General features: G+C 40.5%; 1 protein-coding gene across 2 annotated transcripts in view; it reads left to right on the forward strand.

Annotated features, from left to right (window-relative positions):
- The window catches only part of LOC149288400 (solute carrier family 53 member 1), a 63,864-nt gene extending 45,353 nt beyond the window's left edge, over positions 1–18,511 (forward strand). Inside the window, exons 3-15 of one of the 2 annotated variants that reach the window (XM_089491727.1) lie at positions 2,779–2,880; positions 2,963–3,183; positions 4,721–4,870; positions 5,211–5,294; positions 6,104–6,185; positions 6,699–6,886; positions 7,941–8,120; positions 8,332–8,494; positions 11,927–12,121; positions 16,476–16,642; positions 16,766–16,905; positions 17,610–17,831; positions 18,451–18,511. In XM_089491727.1, coding sequence (XP_089347853.1) covers positions 2,779–2,880; positions 2,963–3,183; positions 4,721–4,870; positions 5,211–5,294; positions 6,104–6,185; positions 6,699–6,886; positions 7,941–8,120; positions 8,332–8,494; positions 11,927–12,121; positions 16,476–16,642; positions 16,766–16,905; positions 17,610–17,831; positions 18,451–18,511 — 1,955 coding nt within the window. The remainder of the gene's footprint in view (positions 1–2,778; positions 2,881–2,962; positions 3,184–4,720; positions 4,871–5,210; positions 5,295–6,103; positions 6,186–6,698; positions 6,887–7,940; positions 8,121–8,331; positions 8,495–11,926; positions 12,122–16,475; positions 16,643–16,765; positions 16,906–17,609; positions 17,832–18,450) is intronic. The other variant, XM_089491728.1, reaches the window with a different exon arrangement.
- Positions 18,512–25,270: the final 6,759 nt, after the last annotated feature.

Here is a 25,270-nt window from a genome sequence, read left to right on the forward strand (position 1 = left end):
AGATTGCTGTTAGCAATCACACTCCTATCATCCTGGTACAGGGTGGCTGTAAGTGCAGACCCCATACTACTGGCAGCATCAATACACAAGGGGGGCAGCTAGCCAGGTTTCAGCATGTACTGGCTGACTTGGCATGATAGGAGTGTGATTGCTAACGGCAATCATAGTCCCATCATGCCTAGGTTCCAGCACTTACACATCCATGCTATCACACGCACACCAATTATTCATTCACAGATTCATTCCCTCAATCAGACATACTCATTCACACAACCTACCCCATCCCCTTACCTGCTCTACAGCTCTCGATGCCGCTCACAGACTTCAGCAGGGGGCGCGGCCTCCCTCGTTCTCCCCAAAGAGGAGGCAGGACTGGAGCAGAGAATGGACCCTCCCACAAGTAAGCAGCAAGGCTCTTATGATCCTGGCTGCCGATCTCACGCAGGCCGCATGTTGGACGCCCCTGCTATAAGGTGTACATTTTTTTGTATAATTTTTATGCCTATGGCTTAACGGGTTTGGGGGTTGTGAACGGGGGCAGGAGGGGTTATACTGGATAGATGTTATGCTAGGGCAATGGGATGTAAGGTTTTTTAATTTTTTTTTTATTATATTTTTTTTATATATATTTTTATTTTTTTTATATATATATTTTTTTTTTTTTACACAAAAATGGTTAGAGGTCCTCTTAGGGACCTCCTGAACATGCCAGTGATGTCACAATGACATCACAGCTCACATTATTAATTTTTTTTTAGTATTGTTTATATTAATGATTTTTTGACTTTTTTTTTTTTCTGCTTTTCTGTTACAGGACGGGAGGGGGAGTGAGAGAGATGGTTTCTCACTCCCCTCCCCGCGATCCTCCTGCACCGATCACACTGTGATCTCTATGCAGGTCCTCACAGACCTGCACAGAGATCGCAGCGTCTGTGCCTCATCGGAGGACAGGATATCCCGTCGGGTAGTTTGAAATGTAACAGCTTTCTGGCTTTCATGCCGGAAGCTGTTACAGCAGATCAGACAGCAGAAAGCCGGCGATGTCGGCTTCTGCTGTCAGTGGGGAGTCCAGGCTTGACAGCCTGGTCTCCCGTGCAGTGGCAGGGATGTGTCCCTGACGCTGCAAGACAGGCTGGACGTACCGGGACGTCCAAAGGGGTTTCTTAATAGGCGTTTTTTGGACGTCCTGGTACGTCTATAGGGGATTGAAGGGGTTAAACAACAACGTTGTGCTTTGTCACATCAAAGGATGAACAGAGCCGGACAATTGGCTGGAACCCATTGGCTTGGACAGCGCAAAATTTTTTTTGTTACACGGGAAATAAAATGCAGTATTTAATTAATAAAAAACAGAGGTTATGGGAGGACTCGGATGTGCACGCAGCAAGAGATAAGTGCACCGCAGATGACTAGTATGCTCATGGATTATGATTCTGCAAGTGGCCTTCATGAAGGTCACACACACGCTGTTGGATGAGCAAACAGGACTGGAATTTAACTGTTAATAAGGAAGGAATGAGGCTGAATTCCAGGGCCATCAAAACTTGCAGTCAGTGCTTTGCACGTAGTGTATTAGAAACATAAAATTTGACGGCAGATAAGAACCATGCGGACCATCTAGTCTGCCCATTTTCCGTGATGTAAAGACTCAGACGTAAATCAACCCATGGTCTTGTCTTAAAATCAGGATAGCCTTGCGCTTATCCTTTAGAAACACTTACCTTTCTTTTGTTTTGTTTTTCTTTTGTATTTGCCTTTTAAATCATTTTTCTGACTTTTTGAGGTCTGGCTTAAAGGAAACAAACGAGATAGTAATATGAAATAATTGGTAATTAGTGTTTGCTCGGAGACGCTCTGTTGTGATCCTGAACATCATTTTGCCAATGTCCGTTAAAGATTTTAATTTGACTGGCTTCCTGGACGTTAAGTGTAAAATGAAATTATGGGCTTCGTCGATTGTTCAGGGAGTGAAGGGTTCACATCGGCAGCCTTTTCATCATCACATAAGGGAGTAACCAAGGTTTTTTCCATTTCCTCAGAGGATTTATAATCGGAAATGTGATATTTTTTTCTTTTGCCTGCCACACACACCGACTTGCTGCTGCTGGTAATGGCGTTTGTATATTCTCAAGGCCAGTCTTTTGTACCAGTGGGTTGGGGGGCAATATCCTGCTGTTTTTTCTCATAATGAGAAGCCTTGGGGTGTTTTGTTTTTTTTTCTTTTTTTAATCCTTTCTTAGAGATGTTGATTCTTTGTTTGGGGTAATGCATACAGAAAATGTTCAAGAGCAGATATTTTTGCTCTTACATCAATGGGAATATATGTTTTGGAAATAATTGTGTAGTTTCACAGCATATTTACACCCGCCAAACATCTCTGCTACTGGTGGCAGTTGTGAAAAAGCCCCTTCCGATACAAGGAAGCTGTTGTACCCTTCAGCAAAGGCCATCAGGACATCTACTGCCCCGAGATATAATGTGCAGAAACACATTGCAGGTGCTAGTCTCGCTGTCTAATGTGCTACATTACAGCTACACATCTGACTTACATTGTATATGCGCACTTAAGCTATTACTATTTCTTAGTATTCATTACTGTTACACGTACTTTACCAGTTAACGACCAGTTAAGGTGGGAGATTCCACCTTAATACCCATAGGCTGCATGGTGTTCCGATTGTGAGCACTGTGACACGATTATGTAGACTGCTCTAATTGTGTACAAATAAATATAAATTAAATATGTGCTCCCCTTTTTTTTTTTTCTTTCACTTGCAGTAACTGATGAGGATACAGTAAAGCGATACTTTGCCAAGTTTGAAGAAAAATTCTTCCAGACCTGTGAGAAGGAACTTGCCAAAATAAATACCTTTTATTCAGGTAAGGGGAGAAGTGAAAACAAAACATAATTCAGAACATGGTTGTGCAATTTAGCAATTAACTTTCTTGCCTGTGGTTGCAGAAAAGTTGGCAGAAGCTCAGCGACGCTCGGCTACCTTACAAAATGAGCTTCAGTCCTCCCTGGACGCACAGAAAGAGAGCAGAGCGCCAGTCCTCCGGCAGCGGCGAAAGGCCGTATTCACCCTGTCGCATGAGGAGCGAGTCCATCATAGGAACATACGTGACCTGAAACTGGCCTTCAGCGAGTTCTATCTGAGCCTTATTCTGCTGCAAAACTACCAGGTACGATCTGATGCTTTATTTGCCGAGACATTCATTGAGCTCATGACCATTGAGCAATCCCAGTAAAATTATTTTGGGTGAAGGTTTTGCCATTTGCCAATACTAGGAATGATGTTTCTAATGCTGCATTTAGGTACAAAAGTTAAATTCAGCAGAGTAGATGGAACATCCTTATTACACAGAAGAGGCTTACCAATGGACACTTCCATGTATCTGTTCCATGGATTATATCCAATCCACGTACTCCTTTAAAGATGTGTGATAGCGATGAGCTCTTTAATCTGGAAATTGTCATACAGTTGTAACAGCAACGTAATCTGGACAGTTTGACTGTTACCACTCTTTGCTTTTATACCTTTTACCTTCACTTTGGGACCTCATGTAGCAGAAAGCAACTGTACGATGTGGATGTGGATTGCTTGAAGCTTAATGTTCTGTAGATTATCTTCCATTGTTACTGGTAGGGTAAATATTTCTCTTTCTGTCCTGTTTGGAAATGAGTGTCTTTCATCGAAATAGAGTAACATATCTAAGTAACAGGGACCCTTTGAACAGGTATTACATTCACGGTAAGCCTCATGTACATGACAGACCTCGTTTAGGAACACTGATTGAAGGGCCAATCAACCTTTAAAGGAGATCTCTCTTTTCCCCATTCCCTTAGTTTATGGTTCTATGCACTAACCCTATGGAACAGATTCAAATGGGCAATATACATTAGTAATAAAACACTGCGTATACCACAGAAAAGGGTATTCTGCTTCTTTTTCCCATGGTCTACATGATTATGCCTGGCGATTAAGAGATCTCTTTGCTAATTGTTATTGATTGGTTCAGACAGTGTATGTAAGGGTAGGCAAGGAGAAAGAACTTCAGGACAGGGAATTGATTCGATAATGCTGGCTGTGCCACTCTGAGACAGATCTCGGCTTCCATGAGGTCAACATTTAAATTAATTTCTTTCTTTACGAGCAATCACAAAAGAATCAACACAAGTTGTAGATAGCTTTAATTAATGAGTTTATTTGTACTAAAAGCAGTGACGGCAACAAATCCTATTTACGCTCAATAATTTCTACATGGCACGTCAAGTGCGTAATGACTAAAATACATGTTTAATGGTCACATATTTGTATCATCAGCCCTATAGAAAAAAATCTTTACTCATAATGCCCACTTTCATGCATATGATAGCAAAGCCCCCCTTTAAATGATTTTTTGCCCTCTGCAAATTCATGGAGGTTTTCATCAGATCCCACCCACTGTATACTTGCTGTCTTTCCCTGTCCCCCAGCTACTTTGCAATAAAATTATATTCAAAGGAAATTGTCCGTAGATACATCAATCTTTACAATAAGGATATTGACATTTTTAAAATTTGTAAATGTTCTATAGGAATCGGGTTTTCTTATGAGTTAATAAAGAAAGAGTTAATTTCTGTTATAAGCAAATAACCCTGTTCAAAAGTAATAATGCGTCCGGATTACAAAATTGTATAAAGTGTTGGTGACGGTTGCCTTTTGGTGCTCTCCACCAGAATCTGAATTTCACTGGCTTCCGCAAAATTCTAAAGAAACATGATAAGATCCTGGAGACGAGTCGCGGAGCAGACTGGCGCGTGGCTCACGTGGAAGTGGCGCCATTTTACACATGCAAGAAAATCAATCAATTGATCTCGGAAACTGAGGTATGCCCTGAAAGTCTAAATATCTGTAAAGTATTCACAATTCTCTTTATCTGTGATAATAAATTGCATTTTATGCATGTTAGTTTCTTTATTTTATGGTAGGTGAATTTAGAATGTCGTGTCTTTCTGTAATGCTATTTAAGGATACTAAAGTTTTAGATTTAGAAAGATACCTCAATCTGGTTTTTACTCCATAATCAGAATTGTTTGTTGGATATCTATATAACTAATCAGAATCGGCAAAGAAAAACTTGCCTTTTTTCAGTGGCTTTTAGAATATGAATTAAATATATCTGGTTTTCTTGTAAACTTTCTCTTAATCCCTTAATCTCTTTTTCAGGCGGTGGTGACCAATGAGTTGGAAGCCGGGGACAGGCAGAAAGCTATGAAACGTTTGCGTGTGCCACCCCTTGGTGCTGCCCAGGTAAGCAGCTTCTTCCAGGGATGTTTTTAGCCGTTAACTTGCCACATGTTTGCTGCAGTTTACTTTTAAGCTTTTGAAAGTTTGGCATCTCTCAGAAACTTGTTGATTTTTACAATCTCTTGTATCTACAAGAACCATATCACCTTTACTCTTGTGAGGTGTGTCTGATAAAATTATATTGTGCAAATCAAGCATTTTAATTTCTTTATATGTACAGTCATGTGAATTATATGGTTTTACATATCATATAATAATCATCTGTTCCTTAGCAGGTCTAAAAATTTGGTAAACAAAACTTCAGATGAACAAAACATAACATATTACACTGTGTCATGATTTATCCAACAAAAATAAAGCCAAAATGGAGAAGCCAGATGTTGAAAACTAAGTACCAGTGAATTCAAGCCATTAGAAGTTATTAAGCTTCACAATATACTAAATTTGTTGTAATTCTGTTGATGTAATTGAACATAATTGTATCAAAGAAACAATTCTATTTGTTGCTCTAGGGCCTCTATTTTTCATTTCTCTGAAGTTTCCCTGTTTATCAGATTTATCTGCGGTACTGTACCTGTCCAAATATCTCTTTCCAATATATAGACAGTGTATACAGTGGCCATTCTTAGTGTTATGAGACTTTACGTTTTTTTCTTTCCTCTGATTTATCATTATAATAGGTACTTTCAGCTTCTGCTAATAGCTAAGTATACAGGTTGTGCAATATTTTAATAAACGCTCTTTTGTCTCTTGATATCTCACTTGCTTGTATGTTGAATCTCTCTTATGTATTCTTCTGTTTATCTGGGCAGCCTGCCCCAGCATGGACAACTTTCCGAGTGGGACTGTACTTCGGGGTCTTTATTGTACTGAATTTGGCTGTTGTTATCACTGGTGAGTCTTTCATTTTTCTGTTGAGCTCATTTAAATAACCCGGTACTTAAAGGGAAACTCTTTCCATATGTGCAGTTCATGTAGTCTTCTGCTCACTTGAGTTATATTCTAAAACAGAATTTTCTAAAAGTGAAATAATCTATTATGTGGTGTTATATATGACATGTTTCTAGGTTGTTCATCAGAGAGAAATCAAAGTGTAATCTTTGATCATACAATCAGTATGCATTATTACTATAGAAGCTTGATCATGGAAACATAGAAAGTGGTGGCAAGTAGGTGCTGTAGAGCCAGATGCATATCTTAGTTGTCTTAAGAAAAATGACTACTCACTGCAAAAATAAATTACAGGCCAGCAGTGGATCTTGAGCCATATGCTTTTAAGTATATAGCATACCTAGTGCTTCATAATTTTCCGTACAATAAATGGAATGTTCTACAGACATTATGACTAAGATGAAGTAGACACTAAGAGTAGAAGGTTCATACCCTGAGGCTTTCTGTGTCTTTTAGGTGCCATTAAGCTTCAAGGTTTAAATGTGTGGCCCATGGTGAGGATTTACAGGGGGGGCTTTCTGTTGGTGGAGTTCCTCTTTCTCTTGGGAATCAATACATATGGTTGGAGACAAGCTGGTGTCAATCATGTCCTAATCTTTGAACTCAACCCCCGGAATAACCTCTCCCATCAGCACCTCTTTGAGGTAGGACTTCAACGTTCCTTCCTGTTTATTTCCTTAATTTGTATGTAGTTTATAGATTGTGCAAGCATGTTAGCTACTTATTCTTGTGCCTTGAGAGTAATAAACCACATTTCGTTTTGTGATCTTAATCGGGTTGCTGCTTGTCCAAAGATTAAAATATTGATCCCCTTGACCACCTGGTACACTCATCCAATAAACAGGAATATTTATGTACACCTGTCATTAACAAATTAGTAAAAAGCTTAATATTTTTGCTTGTGGGCAAGGTTTGTACATACATTAACACTTTAATGCCCATATATAGACCATGCGTCTTTGGCACCTACTCAACCAGCTTAATACATGAGTGTCGTCTGGGGTAAAGCATTTCTCTTGACTGCTCCTCCATCCATCTGCGAGGTAGACTCCACGACAATTTAAAGGGGACACATAGCTGTTGCACGCATTAAAGTGTATGTGATGGCTGTAAAGGTCCTTTTAACGAAGTCAGGTCTCCAGCTCACGCTTCTCTTCGTTATGTTTTGCCCTTCAAGCTTTCCATATGTAGAACACTGAACTCAACATTATCTCAACAGCAGTGGGGGTCCTGCTGATTTGTGATATGGTGCCACTGGTGTTACTGACTGTGAGGAAAGATTTCTCATGAACAAAGCTACTGGAAAACGTGATCAGCTTATTATATTTATCACACTGGGCTTCCTGACAACTCTATACATCTAAGGGTACTGATCACTGTGTATGTTACTGAAGACTTTCAATGCAGGTTTCATGCAGTGCTTATTATACAAATATTAAGTGCCTATCACTGTCAAGTTACAGTATACCTGTGGATGTTCTGTTTATTGCTGTACATACACATTAAGTTGTCTCTTCGTTTGATATATACATTACTGAACCAGTTGCAGGATTCCAAAGGGTGATTATATATATATATATATATATATATATATATATATATATATATATATATATATATATATATATATATATATATATATATATATATATGATATATTATATATTACATTGCATATTAATTATCTGTCTTGGTCAGATTGCAGGCTTCCTTGGGATGCTGTGGTGTCTCAGTCTGTTGTCCTGTATCTTTGGATCCTACATCAATGTGTACATGCAGGTGAATCCTCTCATGCTGTATGGCTTCATGCTGCTCTTCCTTGTCAATCCCACTAAGACCTTCTACTACAAATCTCGGTTCTGGCTTCTCAAACTGCTGGTAAGTGTTTTTCCCCAATACAGCTCGTCTTCTCTGTGACCTGCTCCCTTCCATCAGTTCACCCCTAATTCCTATTGTTTTCTGATATAGACCTTTCCGCTAGTTTCTTAAAAATCGACGTTCTCCTTTCAATATCCCTCTGTTATTTGTAACCACACATTATTGTAACACCTCCTCTCCCTAATGTCATGTGACTTTTGTTCCCGGCTAGTTCCGGGTATTCACAGCGCCCTTCCACAAAGTTGAATTTGCAGATTTCTGGCTGGCTGATCAACTCAATAGTCTGGCTGTCATCCTTATGGACCTGGAGTTCATGATCTGCTTCTACAGCTTTGAGCTGGACTGGGATTCACCAACCGGACTAATCCACGAAGGTAACTGGGTCAGGCGTTGAAGGAAATATTTGCCCTGGACTCGAAGTCCTTAAACTTGAAAGAGAACAATCAGAATATTTGCATTAGTGCTCCCAGGGAGAGTGTTCCCAATCCCGCCTGCCGCCGTTGCTGCTTTTGTTTAGAATTTACTGTATATAATCCGTAGATAGCGGCCCAAAACATCCTATCTGCAAAGACTTCTTGGTTTTTTTTCACTCTTTGGTCCAGAGGTGGCTGTTCATTCCGTCATGGCGCTGTGAGATAGTGCTGGTCAGTGGCGTCGCTACAGGGGGGCAAGGGGGGGCAATTGCCCCCCCCTAGGATATTCCTTGCCCCCCCCGCCGAATTTGGAGCCACCCAGGACAGTCCCGCAATGGGACTTTAACCCCTTGACTGCTGACGGCATGAAGCCGTTGCTAGCAGTCCCAGTCAGGTGCTAACGACGGCACCATGTCGTCACTAGCACTATCCTACAGACCTACAGGTCCACAGACCTCCATCACCACCAACCTCGGCGATCTGCCCCTCAAACTGAAGGGCATCGCTGGGTCCACCCGATCCGCCCGGTGACGTCTCGCGCAATGACGCGATGATGTCACCGCACAACTTTATTAACAACTGACAAAGAGGTATGGGGGCATGCTGCTTAGATGCCTGTATCTCAGGCATCTAAGCAGCTACAGACCCCCAACATATACCATTGGAAAGGTAATTACCTCAAAAGAATAAAAAAATCTTAAATTAAAAAAATAAAAATGTAAAAAAAAATGATTTGGGGGTCTCTAAAGGCAGATAAAAAAAAAGATCAAAATTGCCTAGAGACCCCCAAATGAAATTATTTAAACATAAAGTAGTTTAACTAAAAAAAAAAAAGTTTAAGTATTCTAGCTAAATGATCACTGTGGTAGCCAATGTTACCACAGTGATCATATAGCTATAAAAAGTCACATTCCCTTTTTAAAAATGGCCGATACTAATTTTTAATCCCATGATCCCTTTGATCATGGGGTTAAATTTAGCCAACGTAGAGGGAGGCAATTTTTGAAATCCTGATGAACTGCAAATATTCAAATCAGCCATTTAGCCCGTGCGGTACGTGAGTAATCATCTCATCCCTGGAGCGCCTTGCATTTTTACTGCAAAACTTATTTTTGCTGTAAAAGTGATTTTTTTTTTTTCTCCCTTCACCATCATTTCTTTGGGATTGTAAGGGGAAAGAATGGTGTGTGCTTCTGTGAGTGAATGTATGGAAAGTATGGTGTGTTCTTCTGCGAGTGAATGGAGATATGAAAGGCGTGTGTATGATCAGTAATTAGGGTTGAAGCCTTGACGTGGCATTACTGCTCACGTAGGACGTTAAATTATGGCACAAAAAGTACACATTTGCAAGAACTACACCCCTTGGCGCATCAAATGAGGGGCTGCATGTGTTTCTAGTACAACCTGGTGTGCGCAAGACACAAATTAACATGTCGCTATGGTTAGAAAAAACATATTTTCTAGCCAAAGCGACTTATATCATCTTTTTTTGTGCACTCAACCTTTTGTCCTAGAAATACATGTAACCCCTCATTTGTAGCTCCAAGGGGCGTAGTTTCTTAAAATGGATGAATTGTCCGAATGAGGGAGAGCATGAGTTAATATGTGGATGAATTGTCTGAATGAGGGAGAGCGTGAGTTAATGTGTGGATGAATTGTCTGAATGAGGGAGAGCATGAGTTAATGTATCATAGATGTATAATTGTGGAAGGGCAAAGATGGGACTAGCAGGATGTTTGAGCCTTGGGGACCAAGATGGCACAGGCAGGGTGTATATGGGACAAAGATGGCAAATCTTATGTGGGGGTTTTAAATATACCTTTAATGCCGTGTTTTTATGTGAATTCCAATTGATCTGCACCGACAAAGCTGGGTTTCTGTGTTATTCTGTAGATCCATATCTGCTATGCTATGTTTCCATACATTATTTATGTATACCTGCAAATACAGGGTTTGTATGTCTTGTTCAGTTGATTAATACCTGCAATGCTGTTTCCATGTATTTATTTGATCTAAACCTGCAATGCTACGTTTCATATATTATTATTGTATACCTGCAAATACAGGATTTGTATGTCTGATTCTGTTTATTTGATATATACCTTCAGTGCTGAGATCACAAGTGAATTTCAATTGATCTATACATGCAAAGCTGGGTTTGTGTGTTAATGTGTTGATCTATACCTGCTATCGGCAGCAGGGACTAATATTAATATATATATCGGCAACTGGAGCTAATATTAATATATATGGGCAGCAGGGGCTAATATATATCAGCAGCAGGATCTAATATTAGGCCCTGAAATCATTTAGTGCAAAAGTTAAGGTATTGTGTTGTTTAAAGAATTTCAAGGATTAGTCGTACTAAATTGTGGCTTCAGGCTTCCCATGTTGAATGATCAAGTATTGTATTGTCCAATAACAAAAGTATCATTCCATAGCACATTACTTTTGGCAATATATATGTGTATGTATGTATGTGTATATATATATGTGTATATATATATATATATGTATATATATATATGTATATATATATATATATATATATATATATATATATATATATATATATATATATATATATATATATATATATATATATAATATGTGTGTTTTTTCAGTGGTATGATTTAATAGTGGAAATTATTAATGCCCCCCCAGTTTGACTGTGGTATCTTGTGTGCCCCCCCTATATATTGTTTCTAGAGTCGCCACTGGTGCTGGTTATGTATTAAAGAATATTTTACACATAGTACCTGCAAATATTTATAAGAAACAAAAAGGGGAGTTAAACAGAATCTAAACAAGTCCATAACACATTGTGTGTGTGGGGGGGGATCCGTTCAGGCATAATTATGTGAAACTTGCATATTCAAAAATAAATAGAAAACGGCACCATTATATATCTCCAATTATTTTCAATAGAACGGTGCTAGTTGTGTACAGAGAGGCATCGGGGGGGGGGGGGGCAGTTTACGCTGGAAGTGATGGCTCCAGGACTGCCAGGATATTTGTTGATTTGGTGTGAAGCAGAATTTTGTGATTTAGTGCCTGTCACACAGTATTCCGAACCCAGATTAGAGCGGATGAATTTATTTATATGATTTATTATCCTTACAAGTTAATTTCTTAACAGGGCAAAATATTTAATAGACAGCCATTAATCTGTGTCTGTGACTTGCGCCTTATGAGGTTTGCGGAGATGTCTTTATTAAGGATGTACATGCTTGGCTTCCAAATGTGTTCCATTAAGCTGTACTCTGGCAAATAGTCTGGGGCTCTAGCCGCAGCATAACAGGAGAGACCCCGTTTTCACCGAAGAGGGTGATGTAAACAAAAATGGAGAAAGTGGTTATAGCAGTTAACAGAACTTTTCTCTTTCTCACAAAGGTACTGGCATATGTAACACATATTCCTATGGCGTGCGCGCTGTGGTTCAGTGTATTCCTGCCTGGCTGCGCTTTATCCAGTGCCTGCGGCGATACCGGGACACCAAGAGAGCATTCCCTCATCTAGTCAATGCCGGCAAATACTCCACTACCTTCTTCATGGTCACATTTGGTGCTCTTTACAGTACCCACAAAGGTAAGAGTTTTACATGCAGGTCGAGTATTAATGGGGCAGTACCATGCAAAAATATGTTAGCACCATTTACCTGGTGCTTTATAATTAAATTACTTTTATGTGTTGTCTATTTCCTAAAATACTCTACTCTACCCCCCCCAACAGCTCACCACTTCCACCCCACTATTCACTAAAGAGAGAGTTGTCTGTAGAGTTATTGTTCTCTCTTTTCATCGAGCATTATAAGGGGCCGACACTGGAAAGTTTCTCTAGTGTGAAGAGCTGGACTGGACCTGTATAATGCATAATTCAAAGAGCAAGGAGACTTTGATGATATCTCCCTGTTTTAACTGTACATTATACAAGGTCAGCCAAGCTCTTCTTGCAGCAGAAGCTCAATGTGATCAGACCTTCATAATGTATAGTAAAATCACTACGAGAGTCAGGGAACTGGATGGAAAACAGCAACCTGGCCCCCTAGATAGTGAAAACCAGGCGATAACAAGCACTTAGGGCCCGTCCAACGAATGGCCGACTGTAACACGAGGCCTGCCATTAGGGGATTGTGCTGGGTAACAGCCCATGAGATGGCCAGGGGGAATAATCATCTGACTTTTTATTAATCTTTTGTAAATTTAAAAATAAACCAAAGCGCATGCACACTAAATACATGCTGGTTTTTCAATGTGCGCTAAACTTAAAGCTTACAGTATTTTGCTGTTGGTATCCCTTTAAGATTAAAGTACCATAAGGGTGTGAGACAGCATGGTGCAAAATGATTTAGTCTAGATAAATACAGGCCGTGTCTGAAATGCTCCTCGTGTCCACATTGTGTCCATGATGGATGATTCTATTCTGTCCTGAGCTGTTGATTATCAGGATTGCCTGCTGCACAATATCCTCTTGTTTTCATCAGAGCTGTTATTTATTACACTAAACTAGACCAAAAGTGTCTCTGCTGTTTATGGCAATATATTTTCATTCCGCTCTATCATCTGATCAATTTAATCATCGTGTGTATCGCCGCGTGACCATGCACCGCTCGGAAAGAAAAATCTTGAGATATGAAAAAAACATCATCCTGGCCATATATTTGCTGCAGATACTATATTTCTTCATAACCTTGTTTCTCCGAGCAATCCCTATAAATTTGATCCAATTGCCAAGATACAGTTTACCAATTCTTCTATTAAACTGCCAGCAGAAGAGGATGAGTGATCTAATTATCATGGATTGTTGTTTTTACTGTTTGTACTGATTTAAAATCCAATGGGTTCTAGAATTTAAAAAGAAGAATGTTGAATGTGACTAGCTTTCAAAAATATGGTGGTATTTCAGCATTGCTATTCTGTTGTATTTTTGCATCTCCTGTGTATACCATACCGAAAAGCCCGCAGGTCATACCAGCCCCCTGATCCTTGAAATGAAAAGCGAATGGGCTCGTTTTCTTTTATATATCTATTGACATGTGATGCCTATCAGTCCCTTCATTAGGGTTCAAGTTCTCGTACATGTTTAGAACACAGAAGCGGCGGAAGCGGTTAACTCACAGTTATCACCGGTTTTAATACCTCCATTGTTGATTTCACCGATATTTTATTGTTTGTTCTTTGCTTTTTATGAATTGTTTTTGCACGACTTGTACGTTCTCTGAACATAACCTTTTGAAGATTGTTGCTACCGAGCTATTGCTGGATCCTTTAGTACCCCTTTGGTACCTTAAATGTTTAAAATCAGTTAGTGTTATATATTCCATCCAAGTCTCTCTTTATGTCTCTAGGTTTATGGGGATAAATAGCGCCATCTAGTGCTTTTTTAGTAGAAAGGAAAACGGTTTACGGAGTTTCACACACCTCCCTTTTTAGAAAGGGGAACTTCTACATACAGAAATAAATCCCATTTAACCCCTTACGGACAATGGATTGTCTTTAAACCCATTAAAAACAATGCATTGTGAGCCTGTGCATGTATGGGCTTTGTCATGAAGGGGTTAAGTTACACTGGTATAGATATTGAGTGCTGGCAAGGGCTTGGACGGGTCTGCTATTCATGCGCAATGTTTTTATACCTAGAAGAGTAATTGGTGATACATTTAAAAATATTTGAATGAGTTCACTGCTTGTACAAAAGAGGCAAGTTTTATTTGCATTTTACATTGTTCTTGTATAATGTCAGAGAACAGTGCTTTTATTCACAAAAAGTTATATAATTTTGGTGCAATTGTTAAATTACTTGTATTTGATTGTTTAAAAAAAATTGAGATGAAGTAATATGCAGCCTTTTTTTTAGTTTGTATGTTTTTTACATTTTTTAATCCATAGATTTTTTTTTCCTCTCCTAGTTTGTTAAACGTGGCACGATTTGATTATTTGCCATTGATCATATATATGGTAAGCCTGGGGCCAAATGACCCATGTGCATCTCTGGGATTCTGAACACATAATCTTCCACTATTTAATTCTATTCACTCTTGGCTGTCAGTCCAACTACAAAAAAAACCTTTTTCACGGCAAAATACATCTAGGAGTAGAATGTTACCATATAGCATGTTTCACAAAATATAACCAAGATTCAAGCAAATGGCTTTGTAAATGTGATCTGTGTTTTAAGAGGTAAAGCTGTAAATGCAGAAGATACAAGATGTGTGACGTGTTATTTCCAATAGAACTTTCTTCTTGTCTTTGCGTTAATTTCACAATCGGCAGATCATTCTCCACTGCTTTCTCCTGGGTTTTCCCATACATGTGGTCTGATTTGTAGTAACAGGTAGCCAGGAGTTTTAATCCCCCAGTTAGGGATCCTCTGGTCATACTGCAGCAAGCCTTTCTTTCTCCTGCAGCATTATTACATCATGAGATTCCAGTGACACAACAAAGATCCAGGCAAGGCACTGTGTTCATGAAAATACTGTGGTCTATGCATTTTATTCCCGTCTATATAGTATTCATAAAAATCAGAGCACATTTGGATTTGTCTGTTTTTACTTTTACAGTTATATTGGTTGTGTTAGTATTGAGAAGGTGGCATCGTATCATATGCATTAAGACACACAGCTGAATATCAGCCTTATGAACTCAGTTTAATGTATGAAACGTGAAGGTGCGTAAGTAGTCGGATGAGAAACACTGAGAGGACAGGATTGATGAAACTGGAAGATGACCTTCTACAAGCACCGTCGGGGCCTCTTATTTCAGACACCTTCATAGCTTCAAGTTTATTAGGAACAATTGGAAAAAGAGAAGAATATAAAGTATATATGGAGAGTCTATATGAGAGCCCGTGGAGAATTCTTATATTTGAAATGTAATGTATTGTGCCAGAGTGTCAGTAGTCAAGACAGAGTTGACGTAACTGACAGGTCCCCCATAGTACCACAAGAATCAAGCTGTTTAAATGTGCCAAGTGTCCTTGAGTTACCTTTCTCTTGTCCCCTAAAACCTAAGGGAGAATTGCCCATGAGTGGAAATAATTCTGACTATATATTTGCTGTTCTCACAATACTGACACCTCTGCTGAAAAAAACATGTGCACAGCTCCACCTAGTGACAGAGCTTAGGAAGTACATGGCTATTTTTGACATCTCCAATCCTTTAGGTACAAGCGGGTGCAATTAGCAGCAATCAATCTCTAATAATTCCATATATATATATTTATATATTATATATGCGCCACACAGCAGAATTTTTATTGTTAAATTCAAAAAATAAATTTGATATGAGGCGGGACCATGTCCAGGCGTTTCCACACAAAATAAAATGTGAAATACACACCATGTTCACCCAGGCAAAGATTAGATGTAAATGGTCCCCAAAGGATCACTCTCACATGTCAGAATATTAATTTAGTATGCACTTAATCTGGAAGCCATCAGTACAGGTGAATGGTTTCCAGCAGCGCCCTTTGACATGGCGCTGTAAGCGACCTTTGACGCCAAATATGTCTTCTAACTTCTAACTGCTGGTGTTGCATATTAGATATATGCATTTACATTGGGTTTTATTTTATGTCCGAGTTCCTAGGTAGACTTTTTGTGTTTTGGTGTATCAAGATCTAACCATGTGAATAAAGGAGACGTTTTTCTGCTGATTAGTGGACACGGACATGTTCAAGAGTTGAAAGAAAGAGCTAAACATGGAAATTCCCAGTTTTGAATAGACGCTTCTAAGGGTCCCTAATTATTGGGTATTCTCCAACATTTTTGGACACAGATAACTGGTATATGAATGTATGTTAAATATCTTGTGGAAGGGTTCTGCTACGTGTACTGTTGTTTTTGATACCATAATGATATGTGGTGGTGTAACATTGCTATATGTATGTATAGGGTTAATTTGCTGATCTGTTTGCTCACCTCTCTCCTTCCTCTTTTCCATAGACCGTCATCACAGTGATTTTCAGGTGTTTTTCTACCTTTGGATTATCTCCTATTTTGTCAGTTCCTGTTACACGCTTATATGGGATTTGAAGATGGATTGGGGACTGTTTGACCGCAACGCAGGGGAGAATACTTTCCTCCGGGAAGAAATTGTATACCCGCAAAAGGTCAGACTCTGTAACATCAAATATTGAGTAAAGGCTCATTTTTATTGGTCTTGGTCAATTGGTTTTCTAGGAGAATGCTGACTTTTTGTTTAAGGTTCTGATGATTCCCGTTTTGTCCTCTAGGCATATTACTATTGTGCAATTATACAAGATGTAATTCTCCGTTTCGCCTGGACCATTCAGATATCTCTCACCACATTAAATCTCTTCCAAGATGCTGGTGATATCATCTCCACCATACTTGCGCCACTTGAGGTCTTCCGGTGAGAATGTAGACACTTAACACAGTTTGTTTGCCCCTAATTCGTGAAATTTTCATGTCACAATCTTATCAAATGTTTGCATCCTCTATTTTGTCCATACCCCATTCCAAAAACTAAACAGAATAGGAAGGAACTACATTGCCTACCTTACCTAACGAGAAACTTTGCAGTACTCGGCTTCAGAGCGTGGTGAGGTGGCCATCTGGGAGCCGTGATGGAAGTCTGTGGTACAACAGCACAGACCTCCATGAGTTTTATAGCTCCCTGGGCTGGACAGGAGAGATCAGACGATCTTCTCAACTGGCCCGTGATGGCTCGGTGGGATAGTGGCGGACTGTACCACGGAAAACAGGACTTTTTGGAGGCATGCATTGTACCCAAACGTCTGTCTCATAATAGTTTCTCACCTGTTGCCCACCCAGTTTCAGTTCTACGTATTTGTAAACTGAAGCTCATTTTATGTAGAATGCCTTTTTCCATTAAATATGTACAGAAATGTATTAAACCAAACTAATAAAAATGGTTACAGTGGTGCTATATTAATTCTGTTAACGCACCTGATACCTAGGAATTGGCTGGGATTATTTAGGTAATAAATTAACACATATAGTTTAAGCCTTAAACATTTGTTGCTGTGAACCATTAAAGGCCTATATTTTATTATATATTTTTATTTTATATTTTATGCCTTCCCATTTTTGCAGCCGCTTTGTGTGGAACTTCTTCCGTCTGGAGAACGAGCACCTAAATAACTGTGGTGAGTTCCGTGCCGTACGTGATATTTCTGTGGCACCAATGAACGCAGACGACCAAACCCTACTGGAGCAGATGATGGATCAAGAGGATGGTGTGAAAAACCGAGCCAAGAGCAAGACCTGGAAACGCAGCCAGAGCATTTCCCTTCGCAGACCCTGCTTGTCATCACAGTGAGTTGAAAGGAATATTGCCAGACCTGTGTGTGTGTGATTGACTTTTTAATGGGAGGCCAACTCACAGGAATCTTACAAAGATTCAGTGAATTTAGGTAGGTAGGATACAGGATTGTCTTTAACGTGGGGGCAAAATGGGCAGTTGTCCGGGCCCAGTCATTCTTGTGGGGGCCCATAGTAGCCACTGCTTGAGGCCACAGTCGCAGGGGTCACAACTTACCTCTATGTATCTGATACCTCTCGTATTGCCCAGGGGAAGCAGGAACGCAACGGGGTCACATGACGTAACATGACCCTACTGCATTCCTGCTTTCCCGGGGCAATACTAGACAGGTTTCTGCACAGAGAAATCTTCAGGTGAGGTTAAGGGAGGGAGTATGAAAGTGTGTGTTTAATTAGTATGTATGTATGTATGTATTTGTGTGTGTATATTATATATATTTTATATATATAATGTGTCTGATAGCATGGATGTGCAAGTGGGGGGGGTGCAAAGATGGCACAGGCAGGCTAGAGAATTTGTATTTTTGAATGTAAATTAATGATCCTGTATATTTTGCCTTAATCAGCGCCTTCTCATCCAACATCACATCTTTTTTTCTGTTTTGTCTTTTAGGAGTAAGGCACGAGATGCTAAGATCCTGATTGATGACACTGACGATGAAGCAAACACATGAACTGGCTGACACAATCAAAGTCCAGCCTTGGATCATTTCTATCAGGCTGTCGCCTCCCCACCATTTTGGCTTATCTTTGTCCTCTCTTCACCCCCTGCCGTCGCTGGGTCGGCCATTTGCACGCTCGCCTTCCCCAGCTTATTATTTTTCAGTCTACGGACAGAGAGAGCTACGGACAGCCCTTTCCTCACCTGAGGCTACCAAAATGGAAAGGACTCTCGGGAAGCTAAAGGGGGTTTCCAACAAACACCCCAGTCCCAAACTACTTAATCTCTTGCCTGATTCCAAACGGACTTCAATTAAGTGACTTTTGCTTTTTGTTTTGCGCTGTGGTCCCACATAGGCCAGCCCTTGCTGGTAATGTTCTCTTTTTTCACAGCTGCTATTTTCTTTGTCTTACATCCCTTTCCTTACTGCGGTTCTCTGCACCCCAACACATTTTGTTTGCAAAAGCACCATGGATATTTGTGTTCCCACCCCCCAGCAGTGCTGGATGGGGTCCCAATGTTAAAGGGGCTGGGGGAGTGACCGACATATGAGGGGGCGCATTCCCTTCATTTACACCTTAAACAATCCTTTGTTTTAAACCAAAGTTTTTCCTTTCTTCTCACTCTCTTAACATTTCCCTAGTTCTTCTGGACCATCTTGTAATGGCTTGCCTTAAGGGCTTGCAGTTATTTCAGTATCTCAGAGAAGGCACTCCTGCCAAGGGCCTGTATTCTGCTCTTTGTAAGAGCTGAGCACTCCCTCTCATAGCCTCAACAATCTGCACTTGGGCATTTGTGACGCTTAACCATTTTGCTGCTAAAAACTGTAGCCATTGGGTCAATTGTTTGTAGATCCCCTACAGCAGAGTGGTTAAACAGGACCCTTTCCTCTTTACTGCCAGGTGGTGGACATGCGTACATTGTACATTCAGGTGCAAGGCATGTCTTCAGTATTTTGTGTGACTTCTTTGAGTGCTGGCTCATACTGCTGTCCATTCTCATTGCTGCCTTTTGGGTTGCACCCATATTTGCCAGCTGAAATTCCCACAAGGGCTGACAATAGGGAACCAGTCTTAAACCCCTTCCCGTCCCTTTATACCCGTCACTGCGGTAATTGGGGAGGGGGCAACAGGAAATCTAAACACCATGTACAAGGTTAGTCAGCTTGTGCTCTGTACCTGCTCCATGAGACAGGTAAAGAAACACAATAAAACTGCCCCCTTCTCACTCTTTGCTTTCTCCAGTTGGTGCAAGGACAATCTTTTAAGACTTACACCCCTTTTTGGTGACAATTTACCTCTTCAAGAGCCTGCCTCTCTCAGCTCCTCTCCCTCATTACTGTGAGGAAATGGTGCTTAGAGTGTTCGCTGAGGTTTGTGACCGCTGTGTTCTCGTCTTGCTGTAGCTGTGTACGTGCATTGCTGTTCATCTTGGCTTCTCTTGTCCGTGCGCATGCTGCTCTGTCTAGAGGGAATTATTCGTGTTTTTAGAAAGGGCTCAACTGCTGAGTTTAGGGAGATGATTCCAGTTGCTTTGTTAATTTTTGTCCCAATAGGACTATGACCCAGAGCTTGCAGACATCAGCCTTCTGGAGGACATACAGTCCTTACGAGCGCGGCCCCGTTCACTGCCACTTACAGGTTGCAGAAACTGGTCAACACTTAAAAGAAAATGAAGACTAGACATGGCTGTTATTTAGTTGTGCCAGTGGCTGCCATGGCAACGTTTTTATTTACTCCTGCATATTTATACTAATGTATTTAAATTCCACCTCCACGGAATGCCATATGCTTCAAGGAAAAACATAAAGACCAGGGGAATAATTCACATGGGCAGATGTTTTAATCTGATCCTTCGCAGGATTCACCACCAGACGTGCGCCATTGAATGCTCAACCAACCCTGGTTTTTCTGCTCATATTCCTTAAGATATTTTTTTGTCTCACAAAGCACAGTTTTAACCGGTGCATAAAACCTTCTTCACATGACACATGCAAGATGCTCACCTTACTGCCCGACTAAAAACTGCTCTTTCCCGATTTACAGTTTTTAGATGTTACGAAGAAGAGCAGAAGACAATATCCTCAGTCCATGTTGAACATGAATCCCCCACCCATGTTGTACATGCATCGAGGAGAGAAGAATTGATTTTGACAATGATAGAAGTATATACACTCATTAAGAGCACTCTCCCTGCTTGGTAGCTGTAACGTGTCAAACATGTTCTTCTTGTGTAAGATGTGGTGTAAGTCTGTGCAACAAGGGAATCGTGTCTGGAAATGGGATGTTGTAGAAAGCCAGGGAACTTAAGCACACTCCGTCCCTCCCTGCTCCCCTCTCCAGCTCTCCCCAATGTGAAGCTCTCTTCCTGCTAGGTATCTTCAGTATAAGCACTGTGACTTGTCTTTCGGGTGCATTCCTATCCTTTATCCCCCACCTCTCATCTTGTCTTCCTCCGGGTTCTCCCCAGTTCCGTATCCCCTCCGCCAAGTCTCCTTCTCATGCTTGCCACCCCTGCCTTTTTTATTTTTGTGCTTCTCTATGCTCTGAAGACAAAGACCATAGACTGCTTATTGCTTGCTCTCTTCTATGTGACTGTGCTTATAGCTTTCAATTCCCCTTTGATGGATATAAAGATTTTTTTATTTCATTTTCTTTTCTTTATAATAAATACTGTGGAGTACTTTTTGGTCAGTAGGAACATTTGGCACAAAGTGCTTCTGGTTTGTAGGTTGTATAAAATCAGATTTATGTGGCTTTATGTGTTTTTGGTAAAACAAAAAAGAAAATAATTGTGGAGTCTGTCTCTTGATTTTCTGGATGTTACTGCTTACAGAGCAAACCTGAATGTCAAATACAGTAGTTTTACATGGTGATGGTAAAGTACATCTGTCATTAGAAGAATCGTTACCAATGGATAATAAAAGGGGCTTTCCAGCTTATATCTGTGTGCTACTCATGGGTGCAGCCCTATTATCCCCATATTCCTAAAGGGCAGTGGCAGAACGCAATGAGAGAACGCATTGTATCTACTTTGTGTACCTTTCACTTTATAAGGTATCCGAACGCCCTTATGTAGTTACTCGGAATGATATACGATTCTTTGTCTACAGATCACACATAAGACGTCAGCAGACGAAATGTTAGGCTAATAAAGGCTCACTTAATCCCTATTAATAGGCCTCTGGAGTAATATTATTCTGAACAAGACCCACATCTGTTATAAAAAGAAAGCCGGCATCAAAAAAGGGACTACAGCGTCCATGAGTACAAGAATAGATCTATGTGACGTACCCTCATGCATACACAGCGGTTTCACTTTCACAATGTTTTTTTTTTCAAACTTCTTTTTATTTAAAGTTTTTTTTACTTTCACAATGTTTACATACGCTTTGAGCGGACCATATGCTGACGGATCGCAATGCATGGTAGTGCAAATGTCTCATTCGTGTCAGATTGTATCTACTACGTACACGCTTTGTATCATCAACAGTCTTCCATCCACTAAGTATTTTGAGCATGTAATACAATGCTGCACCTTTGCTGCGATCAGCCCTTATTCCTCTGTGACTGATAAATCTTTTATATAAATAACCTGGCCCACTTTTTCAGTAGGATTATGAATTTAATCAGTTATGTTAAAAGCTGCATTAAGCCAGAAGCTGCAGCAGATGCCAAGATCAGATTCTGTGTAATGCTGCGATGGGTCCATCTAGCAATACCATATCTCATCCCCGTGTTCCTTAAACAATGCTCGATGGATGGCTCCTTCTTGCCGGAGGTGAGGTAAGTCGTACAATGCGTGTCTGGCTGGCCGGGCAGACAGGGCTGTAACATTAGATGTTAAATACTGCCTGTCTCATCTCCTGTCCTTGATCAAATTACTCCACTTGTGGCATTCAATAAGTACAATAATAATGTTGTGATTGTAATGTCTAGGACTTTGAAATCATCAATATAAGTCAGAGCTGCGTTAATTTAGTTACTAAACCATTGTTGCTTGGTCCAATGACTATTACTACAATACGCTTATGGCTTTACAATCCTTGTCTCCATAATGGGTGGGTTAATGTAACTTTGATGCATGAGACGTATGTCAATACCTGCAAGGAGCGATCTTCTTGCTGCTGTTGCCTTTGGGTTGATTCACTAAAAGTCAGTTACTGTGGTTGACAGAACTCCTACAACTCAAATATTCATTGATTTCCGTTGATGGGACTTTAAATTTTACAGCATACCGGCAGAAGTCAATGCTCCCTGTCCAGTTGGGTTTTTTAAGCAATAATTAAGAATCTTTAATAGGGGCCTCTGCAGACCTTCTAAATAGAGAATAATTTCGATCCAAATACATTTAACAAGAGCACACCTCCCAACAAGTTATGTGGAATGGCTAGAGGGCATGAGAGTTGAGAGATTTTGGTCACTTCCTGACTTGATAGTTTTCATTTATGGAATGTGCTGCTCAAAACAAAACAAAAAAAAAATTTTAATCAGATAAAGTAATCAACTGAATGACCGTATTATTTTAATCATCCTCCTGGGATACACAATTAAAAGTCTGGCTTTATTAGAGGGACATACATTGTATATATATATATATATACAATAAATTCTGAGCCGGACGTTGACGGTGGTACAGCATAACTGACATCACTATTTACTGAGCCGGACGTTGAGGGTGGTACAGCATAACTGCCATCAATTTACACTCTGCCAGACATTGATTGTGGTACAGCATAACTGCCATTGCTATATACTGAGACACAAATTAACGGTGGTACAGCCAGTGGTTTATTTTTGTTTTGTGCTGCCCTAGGCAAGACTAAACTCTGGCACCCCCCTAATCTAATTTATACTTACTGTTAAATTAGTTGCTGAGCAGTGTGGATGCTATAAGGGGTGGGGCCAATCAGTGTGACTGCAGGGAGGGACTGGGAAGCAGAAAGGGGCAGGGCCAATCATCAGTGTGGCTGCAGGGAGGGCAGTTGCCTTGTCTGCCCCGTGGCAGATACAGCACTGGGTACAGCATAACTGCCATCATTATAAACTGTGCCAGACATTGGAGGTGGTACAGCATAACTGGCATCCCTATTTGTGGTACCACCGTCAGTGTCTGGCTCAGCAATCAGTGCCTGGCTCAGTATATAGCGATATGGTTAAGGTGCACTGTACACCTTAACTCCCATCATTGATGGGATGTTACTGTGTACCACTGTGTATCAAAGGGCCATCACGCACATGCTTCATGCTTTTTAACACAATGTTTTCTTACCTTTTCTTGTGTCTCTGTCTAATCTCATGCAGCTCCTTATCCTCAACCTTTTCTTCTTCTGTCTGTCTGTTTTGCCTCCTCCTTTTCTTTTCCTTGCTTTTTGATCTTCTTTAAGAAATGGCCTTCTGCTTCAGTGCTGGGCGCCGGGATATGACAACAAAGCTCGGCTCACATACACTTATACATAGCCATTCATGCACAAATACATTGATACAAAGACATTAAAACATACATATCCCCTCCCTCCCGCACCCCCCCTTTACTGCTTCATGATGTAACATGATGCCCGCTGCCTTACTGCCTCCACGTGCTGGTTCAGAAAGGGCCCTTCCGATAGGACAGGGGCGGTCCCAGTCCAAATGGCCCTTTCTGAACAATTTTGAACGTGCAGGGGTCACCCTTGACCCTTGTAGTTAAGCACAGTTTGGGCCAGTTGGTGGAAGATCATGGCTCCTGCAAACCTCACCCCAACCCTCACAAGCTCCCTGAACCTTGCGGGCCCTAGGTCAGTGTCCGAGTGCCTAGTGGATCAGTCTACCTTTGGTAGCAAGACGCTGAAATATTAGCCCTTTAATAGCCCACAATGAAGAGTCTAGGTAGTGACTTGTCAAATGTGTTACCCAAATGGATCTAATATCGGTCCTCCCAAAAACCTTGATTTTGTCATTATTTAAATAATCCCGTAATTGAATCGGCGGCACTCAAACAGGGATATCAACCATAAAAGACTGATTTGGTCATAGCAGTGAGAAATAGGAAGGAGTCGGCTTCAGAGCGTGTGACCCTGACAATCTGTCCTGGACGAAAATATTATATATATATATATATATATATATATATATATAATAACACACACAACTACTTTACATGACACTTTAAGAGATGGTACATCATTTTCAGAATTGTTTCCTGCTATATTGTGTATGTAGGAATGTCACAAAGCTCCATAAAACTGATTTCACTGAAATGTGTAACGTGTTGCTGTGTGTGTGTGTGTGTGTGTGTCTGGCAGTTATGTGCTATAGGTGACATTTGATTCAGTAACAGTCTTGTTCCCCTGGCGCGTGTTTCTTCCTCTCTGTGAAGATGTCCTTGCCTGGATGAACGAAGCTGCAGTATGTGGATACAGGACCATTAACATCATCATTTACTTTCATAATAAATCTTATGATCTTGGACGGTTTAACTGATACCCCTCGTCTCTGCAGAGCCTTGAGAAACACCAAGGCTCGGGTCCTTAGCTTTTAACGTTACACTGAACATTTGCTCATAAACCGGCATAATAGAGAATAACTGCAATCAGTGCTGATTTCCATCAGAATCTCACCAAATGGATCATCTGGTTACCTTTAAGGAGTTAATTCTAAAGGAAGCCGCTGAAGGACATTAGTGGCTTTCAATGAGCATTAAGCCCAATAACATCTGACCCCCGTGCCGTCATACACTTAACCGCATAACACAGCATGTGGGACACATGTCACTAAAAATACTACGTCCCCTG

This window comes from Sceloporus occidentalis, unplaced genomic scaffold, assembly GCF_023333645.1.
Source record: "Sceloporus occidentalis isolate IW3139 unplaced genomic scaffold, rSceOcc1.0.p SCAF_51, whole genome shotgun sequence".
NCBI lineage: Eukaryota > Metazoa > Chordata > Lepidosauria > Squamata > Phrynosomatidae > Sceloporus > Sceloporus occidentalis.